The 27164-nt window shown below is 42.8% G+C and overlaps 1 protein-coding gene across 1 annotated transcript in view; it reads right to left on the bottom strand.

The window, feature by feature from the left end:
* Nucleotides 1-25090, bottom strand: part of RCL1 (RNA terminal phosphate cyclase like 1) — a 45621-nt gene extending 20531 nt beyond the window's left edge. Inside the window, exons 1-6 of the mRNA XM_084629297.1 lie at nucleotides 24857-25090; nucleotides 18640-18711; nucleotides 17641-17816; nucleotides 9651-9725; nucleotides 8412-8536; nucleotides 4983-5108 (exon numbers count right to left, since the gene is read on the bottom strand). Of these exons, the coding sequence (XP_084485423.1) occupies nucleotides 4983-5108; nucleotides 8412-8536; nucleotides 9651-9725; nucleotides 17641-17816; nucleotides 18640-18711; nucleotides 24857-24992 (710 nt within the window). The 5' untranslated portion in view covers nucleotides 24993-25090. The remainder of the gene's footprint in view (nucleotides 1-4982; nucleotides 5109-8411; nucleotides 8537-9650; nucleotides 9726-17640; nucleotides 17817-18639; nucleotides 18712-24856) is intronic.
* Nucleotides 25091-27164: the final 2074 nt, after the last annotated feature.

The raw sequence follows: 27164 nt of genomic DNA, 5'->3' as shown, positions 1-27164 counted from the left end.
AAGAATATGCATGATCTACAACAAATGCCCCATACATCACGATGGAGAATTCTAGCAGCAAACTCACCCAAAAGTGCATTGTCTAGAACAGTGTTTCTCACCTGGTGGGTTGCAACTTCAGGGGTGGAGAGGTGTCATGAAGGGCTATCTGGGGGGTCAGGAGGCATTGAAATTTGTATTGCAACCTCAAGCAAAGACAATCTCGATCCCTCACTCCTTGCACACCCTTCCCCTTGAAGGTCAAGTGTTCTCTGTCTATGACTTGAAACACACATACAACTAATTATATACGTTGCTGTCACTGATATATTTACTATAAACTAAGAGGGTTGTGAAAATGTTTGTCTTTGAATAAGGGATCACCAATCTGAAAAGGCTGAGAAATGCTGATGTACATGAATGCACAGCTACCTGACATCACCAATAGCAACTTCCTAAGAATCCCGAAGTATATGCGTTCACAGAGTGACAAATGAAGCAGCATTCTCTGACGCTGACCAGCACATCATAGCTTTTGTTCTGCTCAGAGTTTGGAGAGAGTTTTCTGTATCACTTTAAGGGTTTGAAAACTAGAACTTTTGCCTTGTTCTCAGTTTCTAATGGCTCACATATGACAAGCAAGATGAACTCACAAGCTACAAGTCTCCAGTTGCTAATTCACTAGTCACAAGACTGAGAGAAAGCTCATGAACACAGACACAAAAAAGACCTTGTGCTACAGCATCTCACATATGAGACACAAAAATTAAAGCCTGCCTCTTTTGCCATGAATGCCATTTGCTTTAACTGTTATCTCAAAAGAAGATCTTGAGGGTGGGAGGTACTGAAAAAGGTAAATGATCGCTCAAAGGAGGGATACAACAAGACAAATCAAATGACTAACAGTTTAATCTTTTCTGAATTCAGTTTGAGTAAATTACATGCCATTCAATCCTAATGGCTGCAGACAATTATGCCACAACCTGGCACGATTTCTCAGTGGCAATCTCTGCTCAAGAAAGGCCCCCTTATGGAGACTGGCTGGCAAAGTGTCAATGAGGAAAGGGTTCTCCTGTATGAATGGGAGTTCAGTTTTAATTGTCTGTCTGGGGTGTGAGGGAAGGGAGAGAGATTATGTTCGAATTTCCTTCAACTACAGGAGTCAATTAGGAAACTCAAATTCCTCCTACAGTTAAGTAATCCATGCTTCCACCTCTCATTTGCTCCCCATGACCTCTACATTTTACACTCTGGATTTTTGACACACCTCCTTTGCCCCCATTTCACTTCACTCACTCCCCTTTTTCCCCGCTGGGTGTGAGGGGACTGTTCTTTGACAGGAAGGAGTAAATGAAGGGTCCTGTCAGAGACCCTGCATCACTCTAGTAATCCCTTCAATTGAGAAGGACAAGGTGCGGTTTCCTCAAGAACTCGTGGAGGATTCAGGCGGCCATAGCACAAGAGGACAGGTCCCTAAAGAGCACAATGAGGTGCTGCCAGCTCATGCTGACCCATGCAAAGCAGTAAAGTCAGCCCCATTCAACCATGCACTGCTGCTGAACCACTACTGCAGCTTCTCCACACCAGCCCCTCTCACCCCAGGAGAAAGCACTTATATTGCTTTCTCCCCACCCACAACCCCACACATCACATGCCCCAGCAGCAGGCCAGGTAGAGTTAAACCGATGCACCTCTTGGCCAGTTGAATAAAGCTCATTACAACTACAAAGGAAGTGCTACACACTGAAGCTGCACAAATACATTCTCTGGTTGTTGCTAGTTAGGGGGCTTATGCAGCATGACACTCTGCTCCTAATTCTCTCCACCCAGTCAAATGGAGAAGGTCCATTTCTTTCTATGGCAGCTTACTTGCTGCAGAACAGCTTCACCTAGATCCTCCCAAAAACAGAGTTTTCAAGAGTGTGTGGAATGCACAAGGAACAGCAGGGATCCCACCCATATCTAACCGCCTGTGTTTGCAGAGCAATGTGGGAAGTATATTAAGACATGTCCTTTCTTCTTGCCCTCCTACTTGGAACAGAGACAGAAAGAGCATCTGGAAAGTAAGATGGGAACAATGCCAAAGGACGTCATTTCTTGGTGGCTAGCAACCACGACAATGCTCTGTTAGTAAACATGCTCTCTCGCTTTCACAAATCAGCAAAACCTACACATGGTGACAATGGATTTGGCTCACACAAATGAAGATCTAATTCCACCTGCAGTTGCAAAGGGCATCTGCTACCATTTGCACTGATGAACTTTCTGGTGCAAGTCCCCAGACATATAAAGAGAGAAATACAACTCAGAATTTCTCGCTCCCCTTTTCAGAGGTGCTTTAGGGGTTGTGAAAGATGCTAAAATGATAGATTTCCTGAAGATGCTGGCATAGAGGAAGGGACTCTGCAATCCTTTTTTACTTGGAAGTCAAAATCCAGGATGGTGCACATGTGCTTGATTAGTCATTGCTAATCCTATTTATCCACAAGACAAGGACAATGCTGGAAATGACAGGGCAGGCTTCCACATGCTACCTTGCTAATTTGTGCCAACCAAGACCGAGGAACCAATTGTAAGAATGAGGGGAGTTCAGTCTCCAGGTCCATTAAGTCCTTAGTCCATCTCTGCAAAGGCTGCCAAGCCAGGTGCCAAATGCCATAGTATTTTACAATGCAGACATGTCTAAAAGGAGTTTGTCTCAGTTCACTTCTTTTTACCACTTGGCTGTCAGGTAAAATCATGCCCCAGAAGTGAAAGGGTTCATAACCTTGGCTTACTGTTAATAACCTTGAGCCACAATACTTAGTCTCCAGGAGTGTTAGGTGAAGTGTGGTGAAATGACAGAAAAGAAGATAGTTTCTAAGAAACAGTCTGAAACAAGCACTCATTTCATATAAAGTAGCTTACAGTCAACAACAATTCTGTGCAGATTTTTAGACTTGCAAACATAACCAGCTACAGGGTAACACTTTCCAAATCACTTATATTCCATTTTCAGAGGTGACTTAGCAGCCTAACTCATTAGAAGCACCTTGTTAGATGCTTCTGAATTTTTATCCATAATCTAACAAAGCGCTTTGAGCTGTTCTGACTCAAAGGCACCGTAAGTACAAAGGACTTCACTTTTCAGCTGCTGAGCCCTTGGCAGTTCCCAACGGCTATGACTGAAGTTGTGGATATTCAACATTTCTGAAAATCCAACACAAAGTATTTGATTTACATGTAGTTTACAAGTACAAGGTGTCAAACGGAAGGTAAAATGCACCCAGAATGCTAGGCACTTATATGGCCCTCATCACCACAATATCTAAGTGCTTCAAAACGATTTATGGATTTTATCCTCAACACACTTATGAACTAGGGAAGTATTACCCTCATTCTACAGGTGGGGAACTGAGGCACAGAATGGATTAAATGACTTGCCCAAGATCACACAGGGTGTCTTGTGGCTGAGCTGAAGCAGAGCCCACTTCTCTTAAGTCCCAACCCAATGCCCCATCCACTAAGCCACCCTTCCTACCCACAACTTGTCAGACTCTGGGCCCAAAAGCACTTGCAATAGAAGACTCAGAGAGAAATCACAGAAGAGAGCAAATTGTGGGCTCATGGAGCTGGACAGAGTTTTCTGAGGTGGAGTGGGAAGGTACTTAGCAAACATTAAATGGGAAGCAGTTCTAAGAATGCAAGCTCTGGCAAGAAAGTAGGCAAAAGAGACAAAGGGAGCCACTACAAGACAGACCTGGTGGTTAAGGAAGAGATGCATGCAGGGCACACTGACTACGGTATTAAGTATATTATTGTGATGATGCTATTTTACCAGCTACAAATCCATACTGAAGAACAGGTATGAGGGCCATGTTGTGCCCTTGGATACATGCACAGGGCTCCCTTAGACTTCAGCACGGCTCCTGGGCATGCATACAAGAACATGGCACAGTCTTCATGATGTACAATAGGCGTCAGCACTAAAACAAAATTTCAAGTGTCCTTCACAATATTTACAACACATTGGCCTTTTGAATCTTTTGGAGAAACAGTTTTGCAGGTGATCATTCATACCACCACATAACCATGCACAATACCCTTTTATTCCTTTGTCTTCCAATTACAGCACTTCCCTTTCCCCACCAACAAAAAACAAAAAAACAAACAAACATACAAAAAAGAGTGCATTGTTTAAGCAAGTGAAAGACAAAATGACTGGAACAGTGTTTGTTCAGGGTGTTGTGCATATTAGAAACTGGAAAAGCTAAAGACAGTTATTCAAGGTTTCCTTCACCTTCACCCACAAATGACAAGTTACTGGAATTTGGTAGGTCTTAACAAAACAGTCCCTCAGTTTATCATACTATGTCAGAACTACAATATCTCCACCTTGCTTCACTTTCACATTTTGCTAATGAACCAGATCAATAACATGTATTAGTATAATGACTTTTACTAATGCTCTCACTCATTCAGTTGGAAGCCTAACACTGACCTAGGCATCAGACTTCACGATTGAAGTGTGTGGGGGGAAAAAAAGTTACCACATATAGGTCAGTAATGAGTTTTGCTATATTTAAATTGTTTGGTCTCACCCTGCAGGTAGCACCATTTCCAATAAGAAGGCTATAATCAGGTTCGAATCGGAGCCTTCACACCATACCTACTCCACTCACTGAACTTTTGCCGCACCTTATACGCAGTGCTAGACTAAAACAATTAAACACTGAAGAAAGCACTCAAGGAAATGTTACCTTCAGCGGATGTACTGTAATGTTAAGTTGCATAGTTAAGAAGCACACTACATAAATCTAGACACAATATTTTGAGGACATGCACAATCAAGTATTTCATTTTTCTTGTAAAGACTCATTCATTAAACAGCAGAACAGATGACCAGGTCCTGAAGATTAAATGCACTATCAAACTTGATCGCATACTTTAGTCCAAAATATCAAACTTAAAAAAAACCATTAGTATGATTTTATGTTAGATTCCTTGGAATCCTTGATACTTACTTTCCAGAACTGGTCCCCTTCATGTGATCTGTGTAGATATAAATATCTGGTATAAACTTATTTAGGATGCTTCTTGCTGAATCCACGATTCTGTTTGCTATCTGTGGTGACACTCTGACAGAATACCTATGTTATGAAGTCAAGGAATTTATTATGATAGGGAGGTACTTTAAACCAGAAAGATGGGTAGTGCACAAAGAGGTTTCAATACATTCTTTGGGATATTTCATTTTGCAATCTGTCCATTCATGGATGCCAGCCCATCTTTCAACCTGAATTTATACTTTTCTATAGCTGCATGCATTCTTATTATTTTCTACACATCTTTTTATCATTCTGATTTGGACAGTGAAGCCTGTACAAAAGACCACACTATATAACTAAGCAAACTCCTGTCTTAAAAGATGACCTTCAAAGAATATTTTTTTAAAAGGGCTGCATTACCTTTTGCTTTTTGTGTGTGTGCAGGCCTGAATGGTTGTGGTTTTGTCCTACCCTTTTAAAGGACTGGTGGAGCGAGTGGGGTTCTTCTTGTTTCTGTGTCTTAGAAATATCAACAATATGAACTCTGGTCTTCCTGAGCTTTGCTGGAGGACCTCCTGTAGAGGAGAGGGTTTCAGATCTCTCTCACCTTTGCAGAAGAAGCGGGGTACCAAATCTTTAAACAAAGACATCCTCTCTCCAAAATGATCCCTAGCTGTGGAAGTGGGGTTTATCTCCAATGGCCTCCTTCCACACTTTTTAAAATACTTCAGATTTTTCAATTAGAAGCAGTAACAATTGTTGCTCTATCCATAGTTTCAAGGCAGCAATATTGCCCCTCTGTGTGTTGGGGAGAAACCCATGTTCAAAAGCCCAGAATATTCATGCTCTTCCTGACGGATAGAAAGCAAAATGCCTGAGAAACAGCTACTCACTACACGATATTGCTTTTCATCTGGCTTGCCAGAGGCAACACAATGCCACTGAGTCTGATAAGAGTGAGCAAGCTCAGGGAAACAAAAAAAGAAAGGCCATATTTAAAAAGGGGATGGCCAATTCCAGCATAGTTGACCTGTGATGGTGCACTGAAACATGGGCAAGAAAGGAAAAGGGGATGTTAAGATTATGACCACGTATCTGTGTGTGAATTGACAAAACAACATATAAATATACAGGGTGGAAGCGAGAGAGGCATGCAGAAGCTGTTCTCTTCATTCAAGTCACAGTTCTGGAAAGACTGTGACAAAGAGTGGAATGCAATCAAACACCTAGCTGCATCCTTGTTGATCTTACAGTATATGACTGAATCAACAGACTCTTTTAGTCTGGTGACAATGTACTAATCCCAACACTACAATCTGAGATTCTGGACAGAGTGATCCATTCTCATGCATATCACAAGGGAGATAATGAGAAAGTGCCACAAGTAAAAGGTGAATGCACTGTAAGTCAATGCCTCTGGCAAGAATCCAGGCTCTGCTCCAGCTTTCCCTTCAGGCTGATGGAAACTGGACTGCTTGGGACTTTTTTTTTTTTTTTTTAAGTTTATAGTTACAAACTGAACTACAAGTTACACAGTGCTCAATGACAGGTTTCAGAGCAACAGCCGTGTTAGTCTGTATTCGCAAAAAGAAAAGGAGTACTTGTGGCACCTTAGAGACTAACCAATTTATTTGAGCATAAGCTTTCGTGAGCTACAGCTCACTTCATCGGATGCATACTGTGGAAAGTTCAGAAGATCTTATTATATACACACAAAGCATGAAAAAATACCTCCTCCCACCCCACTCTCCTGCTGGTAATAGCTTATCTAAAGTGATCACTCTCCTTACAATGTGTATGATAATCACGTTGGGCCATTTCCAACACAAATCCAGGTTTTCTCACACCCCCCCCCCACCCACACACAAACCCACTCTCCTGCTGGTAATAGCTTATCTAAAGTGACCACTCTCCTTACAATGTGTATGATAATCAAGGTGGGCCATTTCCAGCACAAATCCAGAGTTTAACAAGAACATCTGAGGGAGGGTGGGGTAGGAAAAAACAAGGGGAAATAGGTTACCTTGCATAATGACTTAGCCACTCCCAGTCTCTATTCAAGCCTAAGTTAATTGTATCCAATTTGCAAATGAATTCCAATTCAACAGTTTCTCGCTGGAGTCTGGATTTGAAGGGTTTTTTTTTGTAATATAGCAACGTTCATGTCTGTAATCGCGTGACCAGAGAGATTGAAGTGTTCTCCAACTGGAGAGTGGGTTTGTGTGTGTGTGTGTGTGGGGTGGGGGGGGAGGGTGAGAAAACCTGGATTTGTGCTGGAAATGGCCCACCTTGATTATCATACACATTGTAAGGAGAGTGGTCACTTTAGATAAGCTATTACCAGCAGGAGAGTGGGGTGGGAGGAGGTATTTTTTCATGCTGTGTGTGTATATAAAAAGATCTTCTACACTTTCCACAGTATGCATCCGATGAAGTGAGCTGTAGCTCACGAAAGCTTATGCTCAAATAAATTGGTTAGTCTCTAAGGTGCCACAAGTACTCCTTTTCTTTTTACAATGCTCAATGGGAGCAGGAGCTCATGGGTGCTGAACTCCAACACTGTTTCCCCCACAGGGAAGAGAATAACTGCACTTCTGATTGAGTAACTTTCTTATTGTCTTAATACGATGGGAACAGAAGGTTTGAGGAAGATACACTGTGAAAAACAAGAGGAAAGAACACACTAAACATCAAGGTCTGTTCCATATGCTTGTGCAGTATGAGCTTGTATTTTGCCATAGTGTTCCATTTTCCTTGCATTACACATCATCCACTTCCGTCCCTGACTGTACTATTGGAGATCTAAGAGCTAACAGATTATACTAGTAACACAGAAGAGGCATAAATGCATGTGTGGGCTGTGCAGTACAAACTGAGCTTAAATTTAGGCTCTCACCGGACATACATTTAGTATAATCACTATTAAATGAAAGGAGCCTAACAGGTCAACCTATAATAAATCAACTCAAGGTTTTAAAGAAAATAAACCAACCTAATAGTGAGATTCTCTTTTTGGTGTTGCTACATGACACAGAATCATACAGATGTAGAGCTGGAAGGGACCTTGAGAAGTCATCTAGTCCAGGCCTCCACACTGAAGCAGGAGTAAGTGATAGGAAAGCATTTCTATTTTCCTTGCTACTTAAGCATTTCTGGTAAAAAAACAAAACAAGCAAAAAAAAAAAACAAAAACCCTTCATCTGTTTTTCATTTTTTTTATTTACTTGTTTCCTGTTGTGTTTTGGATAAGGACTTCATACTGTTATGCTGCAATCCAATAACCTGTGTGATAAGCACCACAATACGTATCTATATTACTCTGGTGTACACTGAACCACATGATAAATTGCTATCCGCAGACGGTTAATGAAAAGAAACACATGGGGGGGGGGGGGGGAAAGATACGCTGTTCCTCTGATCCGTTTGATTTTGCCAGGGTCTGTGAACTGAATGGGTCGCAAGACTTTCCTAACTGGACAGGCAAATATCACCTCCCCACCTCCTTTGGGGGGCATTCCTCTTCTCGTTATCTGGACACCACAGTAAAAAAGGAGAAAACAGGTTAGCAAACAAATGAAAGACTACATCTACAAATTCAAATGGATGACTTTTATTCCACTTATACTAGAACAGTAACAATAGAGGCCAGTGTCACATGAATACAGGAAAGGCAATGCTAGAGCTAATTTACACCAAGAGGTAAAGATCATTCTCTATCTAATTTAAACTAGGATGGGCAATGCCTACCACTGAAAAATCTCCATTGAAGATTAAGTCAAAGGGATAATAAAAACTGGAAAAATGACTTGCTTCTGAAGGAATTTCATGAAGTTTCTCAAATGCTTAGCACGCAAAGGACTAAATCAAATCTCCAACTCATCCTCATAAACCAAAAGGAAAGCAACAAGGATACAGATCTTTCAGCCTGTCAGAAACAGCAAATATTTTAAATAATTAACCTGTGTGCACACTAAGTAGGTATTAAAAAAAAAAAAAAAAGGCAGGCAACAGTTAGGAACTCCTGTCTGGTAGGAAACTGAGGAAGGGTTTTGTTTTGTTTTTTTTTAAATAAGGTTAAGTTTGGAGAGACCACAATTTCTTCTCCACATCCAACCCCTGACCCAGCTCAGACCCACATTTTGGGATATGCCAAAGGCACAATTATTAGTGGATTGTGGGAGAGAAGCCTCCCCAAATTGGAGGAAGCCCTGAATTTGCATAAGATTGTAGATTCAGTGGCTGTCTGGCTGAACCAGTGGTAAGGGATGGGGGAAGAGAGAGACGATCCCACTAACAGTACCTAGGGGTGGGAAGTGTAAGCAAAGGAAGATGGAAACTGAAAGGACTGAAGAGAAGGAAATGATGCCGACCTTTTTTGGGAGAGGCAGGAGAACCTGGGGAGGAAGGAGAATGACTATTCTTGCCATCTTCCAACCTCTCCCACTCAATAATCTTGGCATTTCTCCCCTACCCTAAAAGGCCAACAAGAAGGGCAAAGAATTTTTAGTAGCACATTTAATAAAACCTAGTGATGAGAGTACATCTCCTAGAGACAGAAGAGGGCAGGAAACACGTAGCTCTGTGTGAACCAGGGCAAAATGTCATTTCAGACAACGCTAAATGGAAATAATTAAAAATTATTACCTTTAGTTCAAAACCTTCACCATCGATTCCAAATTTTTTCAGCAAGGGCAGAGCTGTTGCCTTAAGTACATCCACCTACAGTAAAGGACAAAAAGTCAGCCTCTTTACTACCATGAGATAAAACAGGCAATATTTATGTTCAAAGAAAGTTAAAGAATCATGTAAAGGGTTTTAAAGGATAGTCAATTATGAGCAGTCTAACGGTTCAGTCTGGGCCCTCCAGACTAAACAATACATACATATTATAGACACAGCTGATAGTGCTACCTACTATTAAGGTTGCCTGAAACTTCTCATTATAAGACCGTGTTTTCAGTTGCTTATAACTTTGCCCAAACTTTAACTGTTTGGACTGAAATTTCCCACACTGGATGTGTGCACTTTCAATTGTTTGAAAGTTGCAGCAAAAACAATGCAGCTGCTTTTCAGAATGAGGTTAAAGAAAAACACGTTTTGTCCACGTTAAATTCTTACAACCATTTCTTTGAGACACCCTAGCACCTCCAGACTTTGGAGCAGGGACTTGAAATAAGGCAGGGGGAGGATGACAGGGAGCTCACCCTGGTGCCAGGGATGCTCCTTTTGCTGGTTCTGTGGGAAAACACCCCCCAAATTTGGCCAAGTTGCGAGCCTGGGAATAGTTTCAGTTTGGATATGTTCAGTAGAGACTTGAGAGTCTGATAGTCCTCTGAACAGTCCGTCTGCACTGGGCATGCTCCAAGTCGAGGGCTGAGCAGGACCTTCCCTGCAACTGCTGCTCTTGGCTGCTATGGGTAGCTGTGGCGCTGGGCACCAGAATTGAGAGCAGGGAGACCATCTGTTCTTCACTCTCAAAGCTCCTCCTGCTGGTGCCCAGGCAGCACTGAGGAAGCTACCTGAATGGAATGAGAGAGGACAAGAGCCAAACCTGGGAGAGCGGCAGAGAGAATGACCAGAGATGGATGAGGGAAGACTGGAATTCAGACAGGAAGCCCCCACAGGGAAAGTGGGACTGTCTGGGTAAAGAGAGTGACATTGGGATTGGAAGAGACAAGACTAGATATAGGCCAGGTGGTCTGTGACCACTAGAACCCACTCCCCTCCAGAATCTGCAATGGAACCCAAGATTCCAGAGTCTTACCATTCCTTGGCTGAGAGCAAATATCTGTGAAATCCACTAGCAAAAAAGCACCCACCCCATCTCCAGCTAGTAGCTGGTCCACATAGATGACTGCAACCTACTTTTGCTATCAGTTATTCTGCTAGCTCAAATGGCAGACATTTTCAACGTGGATCTAAAGGTTCAAATCCTATTTCTGAGCAATGTGGGTGTTGATATGATGCCACAAGATGGAATTTGTTTTTGAGTTTTGTTTTTTAAAAACCTGGGACGTTACACATGAAAAACTATAATAAAAGAATATTAGACTTGCAGAGTCGAGGACTAAAGTTAGGAAATTACATAATTAAGGTTGCCTGTGCACCCTTAATTCAGCCCCCTTGTGCATGAACATCATGATACAGATAATCAAATATGATTCTTTTAGCATAATTTTGTTTATTTATACACACACGGGTGCCTAAAGTTTTGAAAGTCCTCTTGAAATCCTGACAAGTTATCAGAGTTACACAATGCTTCTCTCTCTCTCTCTCTTTTAAGAAAGTGTTCTAGTTCTGGTAAAAAACAGTCCTACTGTGCAAGTTAGGAAATCCCCTTTTGCAATCCACTGGGTTCAAAATACTCCTGGAGGAGGTATCTATGGGGAAAGCATGTTATGACCATACCATGGGACCAGACCAGCTTAAAGTCCAAGTTTGTCTTCAACAACTGCAAGACATTGTAACACTGTAGTTCCCAAACAAGATCAGGATTGTACTGGGCACGGTACAGACATATAATATAGACTGTCCTTCTCCCAAAGCGTTTACAATCTAAATAGAAAAGACAAGTGATGGGGTCCAAAGAAGGACTATTATTCCCATGATACAGACAGATTAAGGGTTTTGCCCAAGGTCACACAAGTCTGAGCAAAGCCGAGAGTTGAACTCAGATCTTCTAAATCCCTGTCTAGTGCCTTAATCACACAACCATCCCTCCTCCAGAGCCTCAGTTGTAAACCACAATATACTGTCAAACTCTACCAAGGTTTGGCAGCCATAACAAAACTCAGGACTGCATTACAAAAATGCTGCCAGAATTAATCTCTCTGTCCAGTGGTTACACTTATAAAGGTTAGCGTTTGTGACCAAATGTATCCTTGTTTTTCTTTTTATTGTATTAAGAAAACAAAATCATTTAAAAAAGCTATTCACTTGCCAAGAAACATTTAAAAAACCATTTTAATGAGATGACAACCAAAATGAACCCTAACAATAGGTGATCCTCCTTCTCCTAGATAGCCATTAGTTAAAACTCTCCTCAACACAGCGCCTATCCCTGTTAACACAGATAATGCTGGCATGTTGGCAGAGTCTCAGATTGGCTCCTGCAGTAATAGAAACACAGGAAAACAGGATTTAGAAAACAGAAAAGGACAAAAAGTCAGCAGGGAAAAATTTTGTTTTCATGTTTTTAAGACGGGATTACAAACAGCTGTTGAATTTAAACAGATTATTGGAGAGTTTGCTTTTTAATTGCTCCCCAGCTAGAACCCTGTATAATCAACTTCATGCCAGTGTGAACAACATTTCAATTATAAAGTCCTGGAACCCAAATCTTATCATGTTAGCACTCAAGAGCCAAGATGAGGTTAAGGAACTGTTACGGGTATATATTTTAAAATCAGATTACTGCAGCCACGATACATTTGCAGTATGTCATGATAATCCCAATCTGTTTTCCCCTTGTTTGCATGTTATATTGGTGAGATGAAATCCCCTCCACTTCATAAAGAGAAAAGTTGCCCATAGGCATAGGGGTATTTTGAGTGGTCTGTAGCTACACCAACTCTGGATGTGAGTTTGGTAAATCTCACAAGATAAGGGGCAGGCCTGGTCAGACCATCATGAAAAATCTAGAGTATTGTAGAGCATGGCCTGGGTGACCCAGGAGAGGAGGTGGGCAGGGAAATTCTGCCATCCTAGTCTCTTCTCTGTGAATACTCCAGCATGGTGTTAGGTGCATGCTGCAGCTAGGGATGCTGTCTTTCTGGCAACTGAAGTAAAACTCTCAGTCACTGAAGTCATGTCACTTGCAACAGTGGGGGCGTCAATATCTCGGTTCAGCATCCATCCAGTCTGGAACATTTTCCCTGCAGTTCAATTGGCTTCAGTATCTTCCACTTCCTGCCAACGGTTACACGGTGTTGCTGCCTGCTGCTAAACAACAGTTTGTTTCACCCCAATGGGTATGTGTGCACGCACAGTCAGAAAGATGCTTTTGCATCCAAGGCACTATGGGCCAGACCCACAGCCCAGGGGAGTCTTTCCACAAGTCCTCCACTTATGGAAGTTTCACCTCTCCTCCCCTCTGCTCCACCGGTAGCACCTTCCCTGGCAGGAGGAGGGGTTTCTACTGTACCCCTTCTCCCCTTGCTTAGGGAAACTTATTGGATAGGGTGAGCTCTTTGGCGCTTCCTTGGAGGGGGATAAGAAGTCAGGCATCTGCTGCTCCCGTTTCTAGGCCAAGGGAAAAAACAGCTAGAGCTCAGCAAGAGGCTGCAGCTGGAGTCAGCCATGGAAGGCAACTGAAAGGTATCAAGAGCAGGAATGCTCCTGGGCCAACCAATGTGAAGATAGCAAGGGGCAGGGAGGGAACAAGCCTGGCCCAGGAGAGGTGAACCAGACGAGCAAACAATCTTCATTCTCCTTGTTCACCAGCCCAGTGTAGAGAGCAGGAGGAATTAGCAGGGACTGTTGCAGCTACTCCTCCGACCCACTTGCTCTGCAGCTCACCTGAGGCAGAATGAGTGGGCCCGACAGTGTAACAGCAGCAACTGTCCTTGCCACAACAGTGACCTTTGGTTAACGTCTTAAGGTTTTCTTCACAGCTGTAAAGGCTGGGATCAAGGAGTTTGGGGGTTTGCTTTTCACAACGAAAGCTTAGATTCTGCAGGTGAGGATGAGATTGGTTATACTCACTTGGGGAAGCTTCCCACTCAGCTCAGGCCAGCCAACCCTAGCATAAAGATGTTACATCACAAAAAACGATAACGTCCTATTGATGACTACAAAGGAAAAAGCTTCCTCAGCACACAGAGGCTGCTCTCTTTCTTGTCCACATATTAAACTGTGATGGAGAGATTCTCTTCTCATGCTAATTACAGTGGGGAAAAGCATTTTTTTTGAAGCAATCATTTTAGTTAAACGAGTGAAAATATGGATGAAAATGCTGAGGTAATGTCCATTTACAAGCTACTGGCTGTTAGAGAACTGCTGTTTTCTTTCAGATGTACGTTGGGGACTTAGGCCTTGTCTGTATGTAGATGTTACACCAGTTCAACTAAAGTTGGTCTAAAAATCCAAGTGCTAGTTAAACCCATGCAAACCCCCTGCATGGACACTCTTGCATTGGTCAACTTACTGGCATAAGCCATGTTTAAGAGTGTCTATGCAAGGTTTTTCACTTGTTTAACTAAAATGATTTAAAAATACACTTCTTATCACACCAATGCAATTGTGTGTGTAGACTAGGACTTAAACACGTGCTTCAATGCTGTCCTGAATAGAGGTTCTTGTGGGTAAATATAGTTTTAGTCTTAAATGGACTTGGTTTTTGATTATTTTATAAGCAGATGGTGCCCTGGAGCTGTGCGTGGAAAAGCTACAGCAATTTGTCCAAAAAATTGTGTTCTAGTTTATCCATCTGTATATCTGGCTCCAAGATCCAGGCAGTTTATTAAAAAGAGCAAATTAACTTTAACATATTATGGATAGTTTAAAATTGGCTTTAAAAAAAAAATGCTTTTCCCCACTGTAATTAGCATGAGAAGAGAATCTCTCCATCACAGTTTAATGTGGACAAGAAAGAGAGCAGCCTCTGTGTATTGAGGAAGCTTTTTCCTTTGTAGTCGTCAATAGGACGTTATCGTTTTTTGTGATGTAACATCTTTATGCTAGGGTTGGCTGGCCTGAGCTGAGTGGGAAGCTTCCCCAAGTGAGTATAACCAATCTCATCCTCATCTGCAGAATCTAAGCTAACCTTGCATAGACACTTTTAAACCTGGCTTATGCCAGTAAGTTGACCAATGCAAGAGTGTCCATGCAGGGGGTTTGCATGGGTTTAACTAGCACTTGGATTTTTAGACCAACTTCAGTTGAACTGGTGCAACATCTACATACAGACAAGGCCTAAGTCCCGTCTCAACAAGGATGTGTTTTCCTGAATCAAGCCTAAATGTTTAGATATATGTCAAAGCTTACTTGAAAACAGCATTCAAGTTGGGGTGCTTTTGCCCACTGAATTTTACAGGGAAGATTTTCTCCATCACCATTAAAGAGAGGCAATTTAAAATAAAATTGCCTTTGATTTTTTTTTTTAAACATTATTGGTTCAATGAATATCTAAAATAGCAGTAAATGAATGATGAGAGAAAAACATTTCTTTTTTCAATTTAATTCCATGCCATTTGACAGCCCTTTGTGTATAACTAGTAACGCTCTCTGGAAATTCTATGATAGAACGTTTTTTCCGTCCAAGAATGCCAAATTGTCAAAATTAAAACGTTTTGTGGAGACTGTGTGATTCTGCCAGAGTTACAATGTTCCAGGTTTCCTGGCAGCTCACCCGCCTGGCAGCCTTCCATGTTCTTGGCTCTTCAGCAGCAAATCTGGTGTCCTGACAGGGAGCCGGGAACAACTGGCTCCCAAAGACCACAGCTCCTCGGTAGACTGGGTCTGCCAGGGTCTGTGGCAGCACGCCAAGTGGACTGTCTCAGACCAGGTATTCCATTCTCCTTCACAGAGAAGTTCAATTTCTTTTTTCCCATTCCAAATGGGATTTAAAAAAAAAAAAAATTTTAAATCCTCCGTGAAATGGAATTACCTTTCTCCACACAACTCTAATACCCAGTTTCCATTTCCCCTCCCATTTGTGTGGATGCTTACAAAGGAAATCGGAAGAGAAAACATTTTTTTAAAACAACAAGAAAATGTAGTTGTAAACCACAAATACTGGCTGAGGGACTGAAGGGCCAGTCTAATAGCTGCAACTGTACACAGTGCATTTTTAAACTGGTTAGATTTCCATCTGAAAGCATCCCTTTAATCTAATCACAGGAAGGATGGCAGTCTCCAACGTACATCTGAAAGAAAACACCAGTTCTGTAACAGCCAATAGCTTTTAAATGGACATTACCTCAGCATTTTCACCCATATGTTTTCCTCACCCCCTTCCGTAATAAGACTACCGTTTTTAGATTGAGCACTGAACTGTCACTAACACAATTCATGGCAACTGTGGCTAAGTTCAAAGAGCCATTTGAACTTGTGTTCTTATTAGCTTCTTTCTGAACAATCAGGCTGCTTCCTTTCTGCAAGCTGGCTTGTAACTGTACAGCAGCTGAGTAAATTATGTACAGCGCTTTTGCTACTGTAACTGAATTAGTGTTGCATGATCTTTGTTTCAAATGAACTGTGGGCTTTATTTTAGCATCAGTATAATCATGCCCAATGGAAACAATAAGAAGCATTCCTACTTCACAGAAAAAGCCCCTCAGAACTTCAGAGACAACTTCCTCTTTTCATAGTACTCTGGAGAATCAACCTCTCCCATCCTTAAGATTAGGAAAAGCAAACTTGGTGTGAGGGACAAATGTGTGCAATGTGAAGCCTAGAAGGATTGCCCAGGAAAGGATGAGAAGCAGCAGAGAACTGAAGTCAGAAACTGGGTTAGAAGCTAGCAATGGGACCAGGATGCAGGGGTAGGGGGAGATGCAGAGAGGGGCTGAAATGGAAAGTGTCATAACTGAAATAATCTGAAGGGAGCCATACGGGCAGAAACATTCATAGATATTTTGGCATCAGATGTTCTATAAACAGCTGTCCTGTCTACCTTGCTTTGATTCTTCCATCTTTCACTTTTTTTTTTTTTGCCTTTTGCTGTATTTTGGTCTCTCTGTCTTTCAGTGGGCTTTTCCTTCATTTTACACTTGTCTGCAGTGTTATCTCATCACCCACCAACCCTTATTTCTCAGCATTGTATTCTCCCTTCTTCCTCATCTTGTCATGTTCCCCTGCTCGTGTCTGCTCTACTTCCCTTTGTGACATTATTCTTTCCCTCTTGGTTTCTCCTTGCATTTCTTTCTAAATCCACAGAAGTTAAGCACTGAGGCACTTATGAAAATCTCACTTGGGACCTATCTGCATATTTAAAATCTGGCCCTATGATCTTGTCACAGGTGGCACACACAACCCCATATTCAGGGCAGGCCTAAAAGTCTCACTGCCAGAAACCAGGAGGTGAAAACAAGGGTGGATCACTCCAGCTGCCCTGTTCTGTACTCTCCCCCTGAAGTTCTGATTCTGGCCACTGTGGGAAACAAGATACCGGCCAAGACCATGGTCTCACCCAGTATGGCAGCTATTGTGTTCTTTTGGTCTTGGAAAGAGCTGTTGAGCCCAGCAAGGGGCTGAAAGAACTGTGGAGTGGGGGAAAGATTTATTTTGATTTACGCTAATATCTGAACTATGATGTTTCTTAAATACACTAGACCCCCAAAAACTGGGGATAGTTCACTTGCAATTGGCTGGGTGTAGTTTTTGAGAAGCCCCCATAAGGGAAACCTAGGGCAGTGGCAGGGTGTGACGCTGGATCAGTAAGACCCTGGTGCAGATCTAAAAAGTCTCTTATGCGTCTAGCTTCTCTGATCCCGATTTTATTTTGTCTAAATGCTGAAGGAGAGTACACTGACTGAAATGTGGTGTTTACTTCCTGATTAACCTGATGGCTCCCGAGACATAAAGTAGCACAGAGCATGGTGAATCTTACTTAAAAATACAGTGGGGTTTTTTGTCGATGGGGAGGGAAGAAGAAAAGAGTTGTCAGGGCACTTAATGAAGTTTCGTTACTTACTGAAGGGTCTACTTGATCGTTTGTTACTCCCCTGAGGATGATTCTTAATGGATGTTTCATGAAAGGTGCCAAGCAGAGCAGACTTTCCAAATAATAGCCAATACTACGGTGGGGGCTGCAGTCGTGTTCCAACACCCCCCCGGACAGAAGACCAGGCTGATAATATAGGGTGGTACCTTTAGAGAGTGAAGAAAAACAACTGTCATTACCACACTAGAAACTAAGGAAGTGTAACACTCTGATACACAATGATGTCCACAGTGGGTCAATTCCTGGACAGAGAGGAATTTACAACAGAGGCAGGCAGCACTTCCAATGCACTACTCCCAACCCCACTTACCTCAGCAACTCACTCTGCAGGGCTTCTCTCCATTAGAGATTTCTGTACCTGGGCACATGCATCAGTGCAGATGCCCTATACTGATGTTAAATGGGGCTTACGCTGTACAACTTACCTCAGTTTTTCTATACTGGGGGAGCAAGAGGAAACTGCACTGGAGCCTTTATTTTTATTTAAAGTTAATTTTAGTGATGTTATATTACACCATAGAGGGCTCACCTCGGGAGGCTACAGTCTTGAGTTCAACAGAGCTATCTCATCTCAACTAAAATAACTGGAAATAGCACCCAGTGCAGCAATTCCTAATGCAGGCAACCCATCAGAAGGGCCACCACCACCTAGTGAATCACTGCTACTAATTCAAGTTGTGACACAAACCAAGAATTCTCCTCCCAGAAAATTCCAAGTTACGACTGATTCATATTTCTCTGAGCCACAGCATTATAGCAGAAAGCAAACTTAATAGAATATGAATCACTGTTTTAGAACTTCCTGGCTTTGGCTCGTTCTGATTCATCTCAGAGCATTTGTGTATTTAACACTTGGTCCTCTGGAAACAGACCACCATCTAACCTGTCTACCTCCAGCAAAGAGGTCCCTTCTCCCAGCTCCAAGTGACATACCATGGAAGAAAGGAACAGAGAAGAAGAGATAGTTACCTGTTTGGTTTATCTCAATCCTAGAGCCATTGGTCACTTTGTCAATCAGTCGTATAAAACTTGCTTCAAAATCTGTTGGGGGTGGAAAAAGGGTTGATTTTAAATTATTTTCTTTAGGAAGTTATTCCTGGAAAAGTATTCAGCATTCATGAGACACATGTCAATAAAGCTCTCTCTCCTCTCAATACCCCTGGGAGGATGAAGATAGACGGCTGGCTACTATTACTCCCAATTTTAGATATGGGGAAATAGAGGCACAGAAAGGTTGAGCGACTTGCCCAAGGACATGGAGGAAGTCAACATCAGGGTTGGGACTACAACTCAAGAGTTCATTGCTACTTGGAGTTAGGGACCTCCTCTCTCTTTCTGCATATGGATACTGGTAAGAGAAATATTCCTAATAGGTTTATCAAATGGGTTGTTCTCCAGAAATGGCATAATTCTGAATTTACACAAAACCACCAATGAACCCTCTTTCACGAAGACTCCATGAAAAAACCATGACTGAAGACACTGGAAAATGCTTAGAGCAGAGCAAAACAAAAGAGTACACGTGTCCACGTGAGAGAGTGGGAAAGGCGGAGTCTAGGCAGCTGAGCTGAGCTGAGCTTGCTGCTTTTTTACAGTAATCATTTCACTGTTACCTTGGCCTCCTCCACTCTTCACCAGTTTGCTGTCTCCCAATACTTCGATTGCAAGCTATTTGGGACAATGGCCATGTCTGCATTACTTGTACAGGTGCAACATCTAACACAATGGGGCCCTGACCAGGACACGTACATGTTACAAGTTAATAACCACCAACAGTTTTTTCCTGTAATTATAAGTTCTCTTTTTAAAGGATTTTTAAGCCTTTTGTTACAGAAGACGACTTCCAAATGCAAAGTGCTGCTGCTAAAGAGCTGTTAAATAGACACCGTCAAAAATCCCGGCTGGAAAGTTTTTATCTGCGGTTTCTACAAACAACACCTGAAGTGACAATAATAAAGATTAGAGAAAAATATTTATTTTTCCCACCTACTTTCCATTTGTTTACTCTGTGCATTACAGCACTTTGCACAGACTTAGTTGCTCAATTTTCCAGTTGTGGACTCTCTTAAACAGCAACAAGAAAGAAGTGTTTTTAAAGTGAATATAGCCAATCCACCCCATATGAAGGGAGACTCAGGAGCAAGTATAGAACCTGAAACTATGTAGAAAACTTAAAATCCAGTCAGTTTTAAAAAGTAAAACCATCCTCTTGTGAGCAGGCTGTGCAACTCTAGCTAATAAGTCATTAAATTAATATAGCTCCTTTTTAAACTGTGACCATGTTTTGCTTTTTACTGAATTACTTAATCTACTGATCGAAGTGGTTGCATAAACCATTAACTATTTGCCACAACTACTGTTCCAATTATTCACTATTCATTAATCAATATGTACATGCTGTAGATGGTTGCTATCACATGGTGTTGGTTCCACTCTCAGCTTTGATGACTCTTACACTCACAAAGCTTTCAAGATGGCACTGTGGTGATTTCCAGGGCGAATGTGTGCTTACGGGAATATTTACAATCTTTTCTGAGAACAGCCTTGCAGACAAGATTTCACTTGCACAAATATTCAGTCATGAAAATCAAATAAAAGGGGTTGCAAATACCAATGCAAATTCATTGTTTTTCATTTGAAAACTTTTCTTGCATTAATCACAATTCAAGTATTAATCCACCTTGGCCAAAAATAAATAAATAAATGCTGTATCTTGTTAAAAAGGAGTGGTAAAAGCTACATCCTCTACATCAGTGGTTCTCAATCAGAGGTCCGGGGACCCCTGGGGGGGCCATGAGCAGGTTTCAGGGTGTCTGCCAAGCAGGGCTAGAATTAGACTAGCTGAGGCCCAGGGCAGAAAGCCGAAGCCCCACCTCATGGGGCTGAAGCCTGGGGCCCAGAGGCCAAGGACTGAAGCTGAAGCCTAAGCAACTTAATGACAGGTTTCAGAGTAGCAGCCATGTTAGCCTGTATCTGCAAAAAGAAAAGGAGTACTTGTAGCACCTTAGAGACTAACAAATTTATTTGAGCATAAGCTTTCGTAAGCTACAGCTCACTTCATCGGATGCATGCAGTGGAAAATACAGTGGGGAGATTTTATATACACAGAGAACATGAAATAATGGGTGTTACCATACACTCTGTCTCCTGCTGGTAATAGCTCACCTTACCTGATCACTCTCGTTACAGTGTGTATGGTAACACCCATTGTTTCATGTTCTCTGTGTATATAAAATCTCCCCACTGTATTTTCCACTGCATGAATCCGATGAAGTGAGCTGTAGCTTACGAAAGCTTATGCTCAAATAAATTTGTTAGTCTCTAAGGAGCCACAAGTCCTCCTTTTCTCTAAGCAACTTAGCTTCATAGGGCCCTCTGTGGCATGAGGCCCCGGGCAGTTGTCTTGCTTGCTACCCCTTAATGCTGGTCCTGGCTTTTATATGCAGAAAAACAGCTGTGGTACAAGTGGGCCAGGGAGTTTCTATAGCATCGAAAATGGTTGAGAACCCCTGCTCTACCTCCTACCAACCATGTGACTGGGGCAATAACATAGTTAAATAGTATCACAGCATTCAACCTGAGTAATAATCTTTGAGAATTTGGTGGTTTTGAGAGATACTGTTGGAGCCAAGACATAAGTGGCTGCGTACAGTGGTTGGAGCAGGAATCAAGCCAAGGGTCAGAGCCAGTGACAAGGGGCAAGGATCAGGAACAAGGCAGGAAGTCAGACCAGACCAATGTAGCAACCAGGTACAGCTCAGTTGTGCCAACAACTTCCTGGGCCTCTCTTTGGGTTTAAATAATTAGTCCTGACCAATCAGAGGTCCCGGAGTTCCTCCACTCAGGACCCAGGAAAGGCCTCCCAGAGGAGCTTCAGGTTTCATGATCTCTCCATGCAGCCAATCAGTAGTGAGCTGCTGAGTGGAAGTAGGGAGCCAACAGTTGACTGGGAACTGAATTGACCCAGGTTTAAGACCTGTTGGTCACGACAGGTACAGACTTAACCACCCTGTAGACTGAAGTTTTCTACCTGTCAGGCACAGCCGTGGCTGTGCAGGCCTCCCCACACAGCTCTGCCATGTACTTGAACCCTGACACTCGAGAAACTGAGTTTGTGGGAGAGGGGGTAGCCTACTCTTGATGAACATTCATTCATTCATTGAACAAGGGTGTTAAATAGCTACGATGGTGTCTATTGTAACAACTATGATGGTGATAACTATGATAACAACAACTATGATGGTGTCTATTGTAATTTACACCCAGAACTAGACTGAAAAACTCTCCAACAAACTCATTTCTCAGGGACTGCCCATGCAAAGAAATCCTAAGACACTCAAATGGAATTAGATTTTTTTTTTTTAAAAATTCATTTCTACAGTGCCATAGATGTACATAGTGCTGTACAAAAATGGAGAGGGGTTCCTGCCCTAACCAGCTCAGGATTCGCTCTTAAAGCTATACACATTGTGGGAAGCTCTTTGAAATCTTTAGTAGATGGATTTATTTCCATTATCTTCACAGCTAGCTGCAGCTATTTGGCCTGAGGGAAGATGACAGCAAACAGTGAAAGAGGACCAATTAAAATGGTTGAGAATGGGAAGCAGACACACAGCCTGAACAAGCAATAGGCATGCAGGACGAGGTGCTGGCACCAGCAGTCAATGAGTGGGACCATTTGATCCAGAATCTGAATGGTTCCTGGAGCGCTCAGTCCTACTTAGAGGCAACCCATCCCCAGATCTGGCAATTCTAGCGAGCAAGGTCTGTGTACTGTTTAATCAGGGGGTTAGAATCACCCATGCCACTTCATTCTTGGCATCTTCTCCTTTCCTCTACAGTATCAATTGATCTCTCTGCAGCTGCAAAAGCCACAGAACAGACAGAATGATCTTCCATTGCCTAGATGAGCAGAGCTAACCAATGGCCCAGAGGAGAGGGCAGTGAGATAGAGCGAACAGGGTCACTGGGAGGGGTAACCTGGCTCCAGTTTGGTCTATGACTGAAGATGCTGGGAAGATGACAGAGGATTCTGACGGCAATCTGATGAAGTCTGAGTGACCAAAAGGACTAATTCATTAGAAGAGGGGGGCCCATATATCATGAGGGTCAAATTCTACCCCACTGAAGAACGTAAAGGCTTTTAAATTCATTGCACAATCACACGGAATTCCCCACTTCAAGGCCATCTATGACAATTCTCATGATAAGAAGAGAGACAAGGAAATGGGGGTCCACTGCATCCCACGGAAGCCCTCTGATTCTTCCCCTCTCCCCATTTTCTCCTGCTTTGTCACCACACAATGCACAGCACCTCTAAAACATCTCTTAGGGCTTGCTTCACTACAAAATTAAGCTGACTTAATTTAGATGGACCTACAGCCACAGTTAGACAATCTAGATGGATCTAATCTAACATAGTTAGATGAGGTAAACTACCTTAAGTCAACCTAACTCTGTAGTGTAGACCAAACCTGACTTTGGTCCCTTTCATCTCTTCTGTATCTTTTTTGAGTTAAGGGGACCAGAACTGAACGCAGTATTCAAAGTGGCAGCCATCCACTGATTTAGGACAGGACTTTCAAAGAAACCTAAGGGACCTAGATGCTCTAATTGCAGTGAATTTCAGTTGAAGTTGGACACCTTGGTATTTTAGACTCCTACAAAAAATCCCAGCCTTATTCAATAGCAGTATACTATTTTCTGGATTACTTCCTACCTCATTTTAAATGCAACTTAATGCTGGTGGGGGGCGGGGAGAGCGGGGTGTTTGAGCACTGCTAGTTGTTTTCCTTGAACTGTGCACAGTGACACCCAGCTCTCTTAACCCCTTGTGTTAAGAGTTAATTCAAAACTCAGCAATGTATAATGCACCATCACTAACAGGTCCCTGGTCATAACAAAGCACTCTCCCTTGGTGTGCAAATAACTGCAGTTCAGCTCTAGAAATGACATTGGCAGAAGTCAAGAGGTTTAGATTGATGAGGAGAACTGCCAGCCAAATAATTTACATTGAGCTCTTTCAGATTAACAGATCAGGAAACACCGCAAGATAAGCTGCTGCCAAAAATACAAGACCAGCGACAAGCGTGCACCCTCTATTCCTGGAGAGAAGTCCAAGAGAAGATGCATAAGATTTAAGGGTCAAATTCCTTATATTTGTACCAAATAGAATCATATCGGGGAATAAGCTTTATAAACAAAAATACTGAACACATGATTAAGAGTCTTTAATATTTCACATCATTAGTAAAATGCCTTTGTCCCTTACAAGTAGCCATGATGCCTGCATCTGTTTCCTGTGACTTACACTGTGTTTCAGAGCAGCTGCATCTCAATTCACTAATTCGTTAAAACATTTCACAAGAGACGAACTGCAGTGCACGGGGCCAGAGAAAGTACATCCATCAATGCCCACCGTTACACCGTACCGATAAAGGGACTGGACATATAGCTGGTCCATCCAGACCCACCAGTTCAGAAATGGGCCTGCTTGGCTTGCCAAACCTTGCTCCAATCAAGCTGTTAGTAGTTTCCTTGACAATCTTATTTCAAACTTTAATACAATTTTCACTTTGGGATCTGCAATAAACCCTGGGAACATACTCCTGTTATTCACAGGTACAGCACTAGGAGAGCAGTTCAATTCAAAGAACTTCACTGGCACAGCAAGAAATGGAATTGCTGCCAAGGCGTTTTCTTTTCTTTTTCTCTACGTACTCTTAGGACTCTGTCAAAGGTAGATACCGTACATCAAGCATGCTCTCGGTGGGAAACGGCTTCAGAGTGTAACTGGGGGCAAGTCCTTTAGGGGAACCAACAACATGGGATTCAGCTCCAGCTCCAAGGACACCAGGCAAATCTCTGACAGAGTGGTGAGGTGACAGCGACCCATGCTCCCTGCCTGGAGGAAGAACCCACATCTGCTCCCCCCACCCCAAGCGAGTTATGAACGAAAACAAACCGCACTTCGGATTTAGTGCCTCCTTTAAAAACAACAGCTCCTTCCCCCAACACCGACCCCAGATTCAGATTGTTTCCATCACACAAACCCGTCCCACCCTCCCCCAAATCACTGCCCCGCCCCAAGCCCCCCACTCCCGAAAAAACCCCTCCTCTCCCGCCCAACCCCTCTGCATGCCACCCCCATGCACGCCCTCCCTAGCCCAGGCAAGCCGCCCGCTACCTCTGAGGCCGGGGTTCTCCTCCTTCGCCCGGATCTTGCGGATTTTCACCGGCCTCCCGCTCAGCGTGGACAGCACCAGCCGCTGCCGCAAAAAGTTGCACCCCACGTAGCTGAGAGAGTGCGGCTGGCTCGCCATGCTGCCGCCCGGCCACCCCCTCGGCGCTGCTGCGATCGCGGCGCCGCTGATACCCCGCGGCAGTGCCCAGCGCGCCCACGTGGTTTGGAACAGGAAGACGGAACGCTGAGACATCTGGGTCAAAGGGGAAGGGGGCGGAGCCTCACCCTCTCAGAGGCAGAGGGGCTGAGTTGGAAAGTCCCTGGTGGGGATGAGGCTCAGCGCTGGTAGTGGGCAAGATAACAGCAGCAGTGCGGTGGCAATGACGGGGATAGCAGGACGGGTGTTAGTAGCCAGAACAGCAAGAGCCAGACTGGCAACAGCCCCATACCAGTAATAATACCAGAAGCAACAGCAGCAGGAAAAGCAGTAATCGGAGCAAAAATAGCAACAGCAGTAGTCAGGATGCAGCCGCAGAAGCCATACCAACAGTTAATTTCAGCAGTAGCAATAATCATTAGCGGCAATGGATCAATACTAGTAATAACAGAGAAACAGGCATCATTGCCACAGTATTAGGAATAAAGGCCCTGATTCAGGAAAGTTCTTAAGCACAGGTTTCAGAGTAGCCGCGGTTTTCGCAAAAAGAACAGGAGGACTTGTGGCACCTTAGAGACTAACCAATTTATTTGAGCATGAGCTTTCGTGAGCTACAGCTTAACTTTGGGCATACCTAAGCACCCTTCCTAAATAGGGATGTTTTCCTGAATCAAGACCAAAAACAGCATAACAATAGTAATAGTAGTAAAAGCACCAATCTGTAGCCATAGTGAACCATCAAATCAGTCAGACGCAACTGCAAAGGCAGGATATGAGAAAAAGCTTAAACTTTGTTTTAATGTATTTAAATCCTTTGTCTGAATTGGTAATAATAAAACAGAATGTACCATTATGTTACATCTTCACAGTAACAAACTAATGTAACTAATAATCAATGCTACATTATTAAGAGTCATTTATCCACATTCTACATTATTATTGCTATTACACATTATGGGTTAGATCTTCTTTTATACTCCCGTGATGGCTACCCAAATCTTGGGTCCAGATACACAGGGAGGGAGGCGCTGTATGCTCACTACTCCCCTTTATTCCCAACATAGGTGGGCAGGCAGGCAGGGATAGGGTGAGCCTTGGCTCTGCTCCTAGTGTGCCAGCCAACAAAGCTAAAACAGGGTGGGACTGTGGTGTAGTATATGTATCATATGACTTCTAAAAACAAACTTTGTATTTGTGGATAATCTAAGTACTATACCCAGATGTACAGACACTCTCTTCTCAACCTGTGTTTTACATAATTTTAACATTCACTTTAATAAAATTGCAGCAAACTACTATCTCCTTGGACAAGAGGCTGGGCAGAAAGGGGACTGTGGCTCCTGAACTACAGTTCCGGGAGTGGTGTAGCGTTCACCACCCCTTATTTGCAGCTGTCCTTGTGGCACAGTCTAACCCTATTAAAAATTATCTAATGGCTGCATAGATCTGAACTTGGGTACTAAGTTTGTAAGGCACTAAGGGTGAGATACTGGGAGGGAATGGCTAGTGTTGCTTGCTTGAACTGCACTCATGACTGTATCTTTAATAGTAATCATGACAAAGATGGTCTTTAGTGGAACTACGTGTCCAGGAAAGTATGGTCACATGAGTAAAAGTTGCAGTATCAAGCCCCTTAATAGTGACATGAGTCTTCTAATATAGGGGAGCAAGTACACTGTCATCACATGGAACCCCCTATCAGTAGCAAAAAGCTAAGCTAAAGTAGACAAAATACAAAACAAACAGGATCTCAAGTTCTCATCATAAACAGTGAAAGACAAATACACCAGAAGGAGTCCTCCAAGGGGATTATTTTCAGGGCCAACATCACAAACCCTAGCACTGGGTCAGCTTTCAAGGTGCTGCACCTCAATATTGAGGGAATCTCAGTGACCAAGAGGTATATCCTCCTCCAGTTGGTCAGAGAACATGAAGCACACATCATCTTACCTCAGGAAATAAACTCTACTACTGACATTCAACTATCAATTCTTGGTTTGCTGTTGTGTCTTTTCTCCATCATAGGCAACATAGGATGGCATCCTACATCATGGAACATATTCCAGCAACTCCAGTTTAATCATTAGGTCTAAATGATGTAACTGAATGGTAGGCTATAAAAGTGAAAGACATTACACTTATTGGTGTCTATAA

Source organism: Lepidochelys olivacea (genome assembly GCF_965140295.1).
Source record: "Lepidochelys olivacea isolate rLepOli2 genome assembly, chromosome: 5".
In the NCBI taxonomy this organism is placed as follows: Eukaryota; Metazoa; Chordata; order Testudines; family Cheloniidae; genus Lepidochelys; species Lepidochelys olivacea.
Note: the sequence above shows the minus strand (reverse complement) of the source record. Positions and strands in the feature narration are given on the sequence as shown.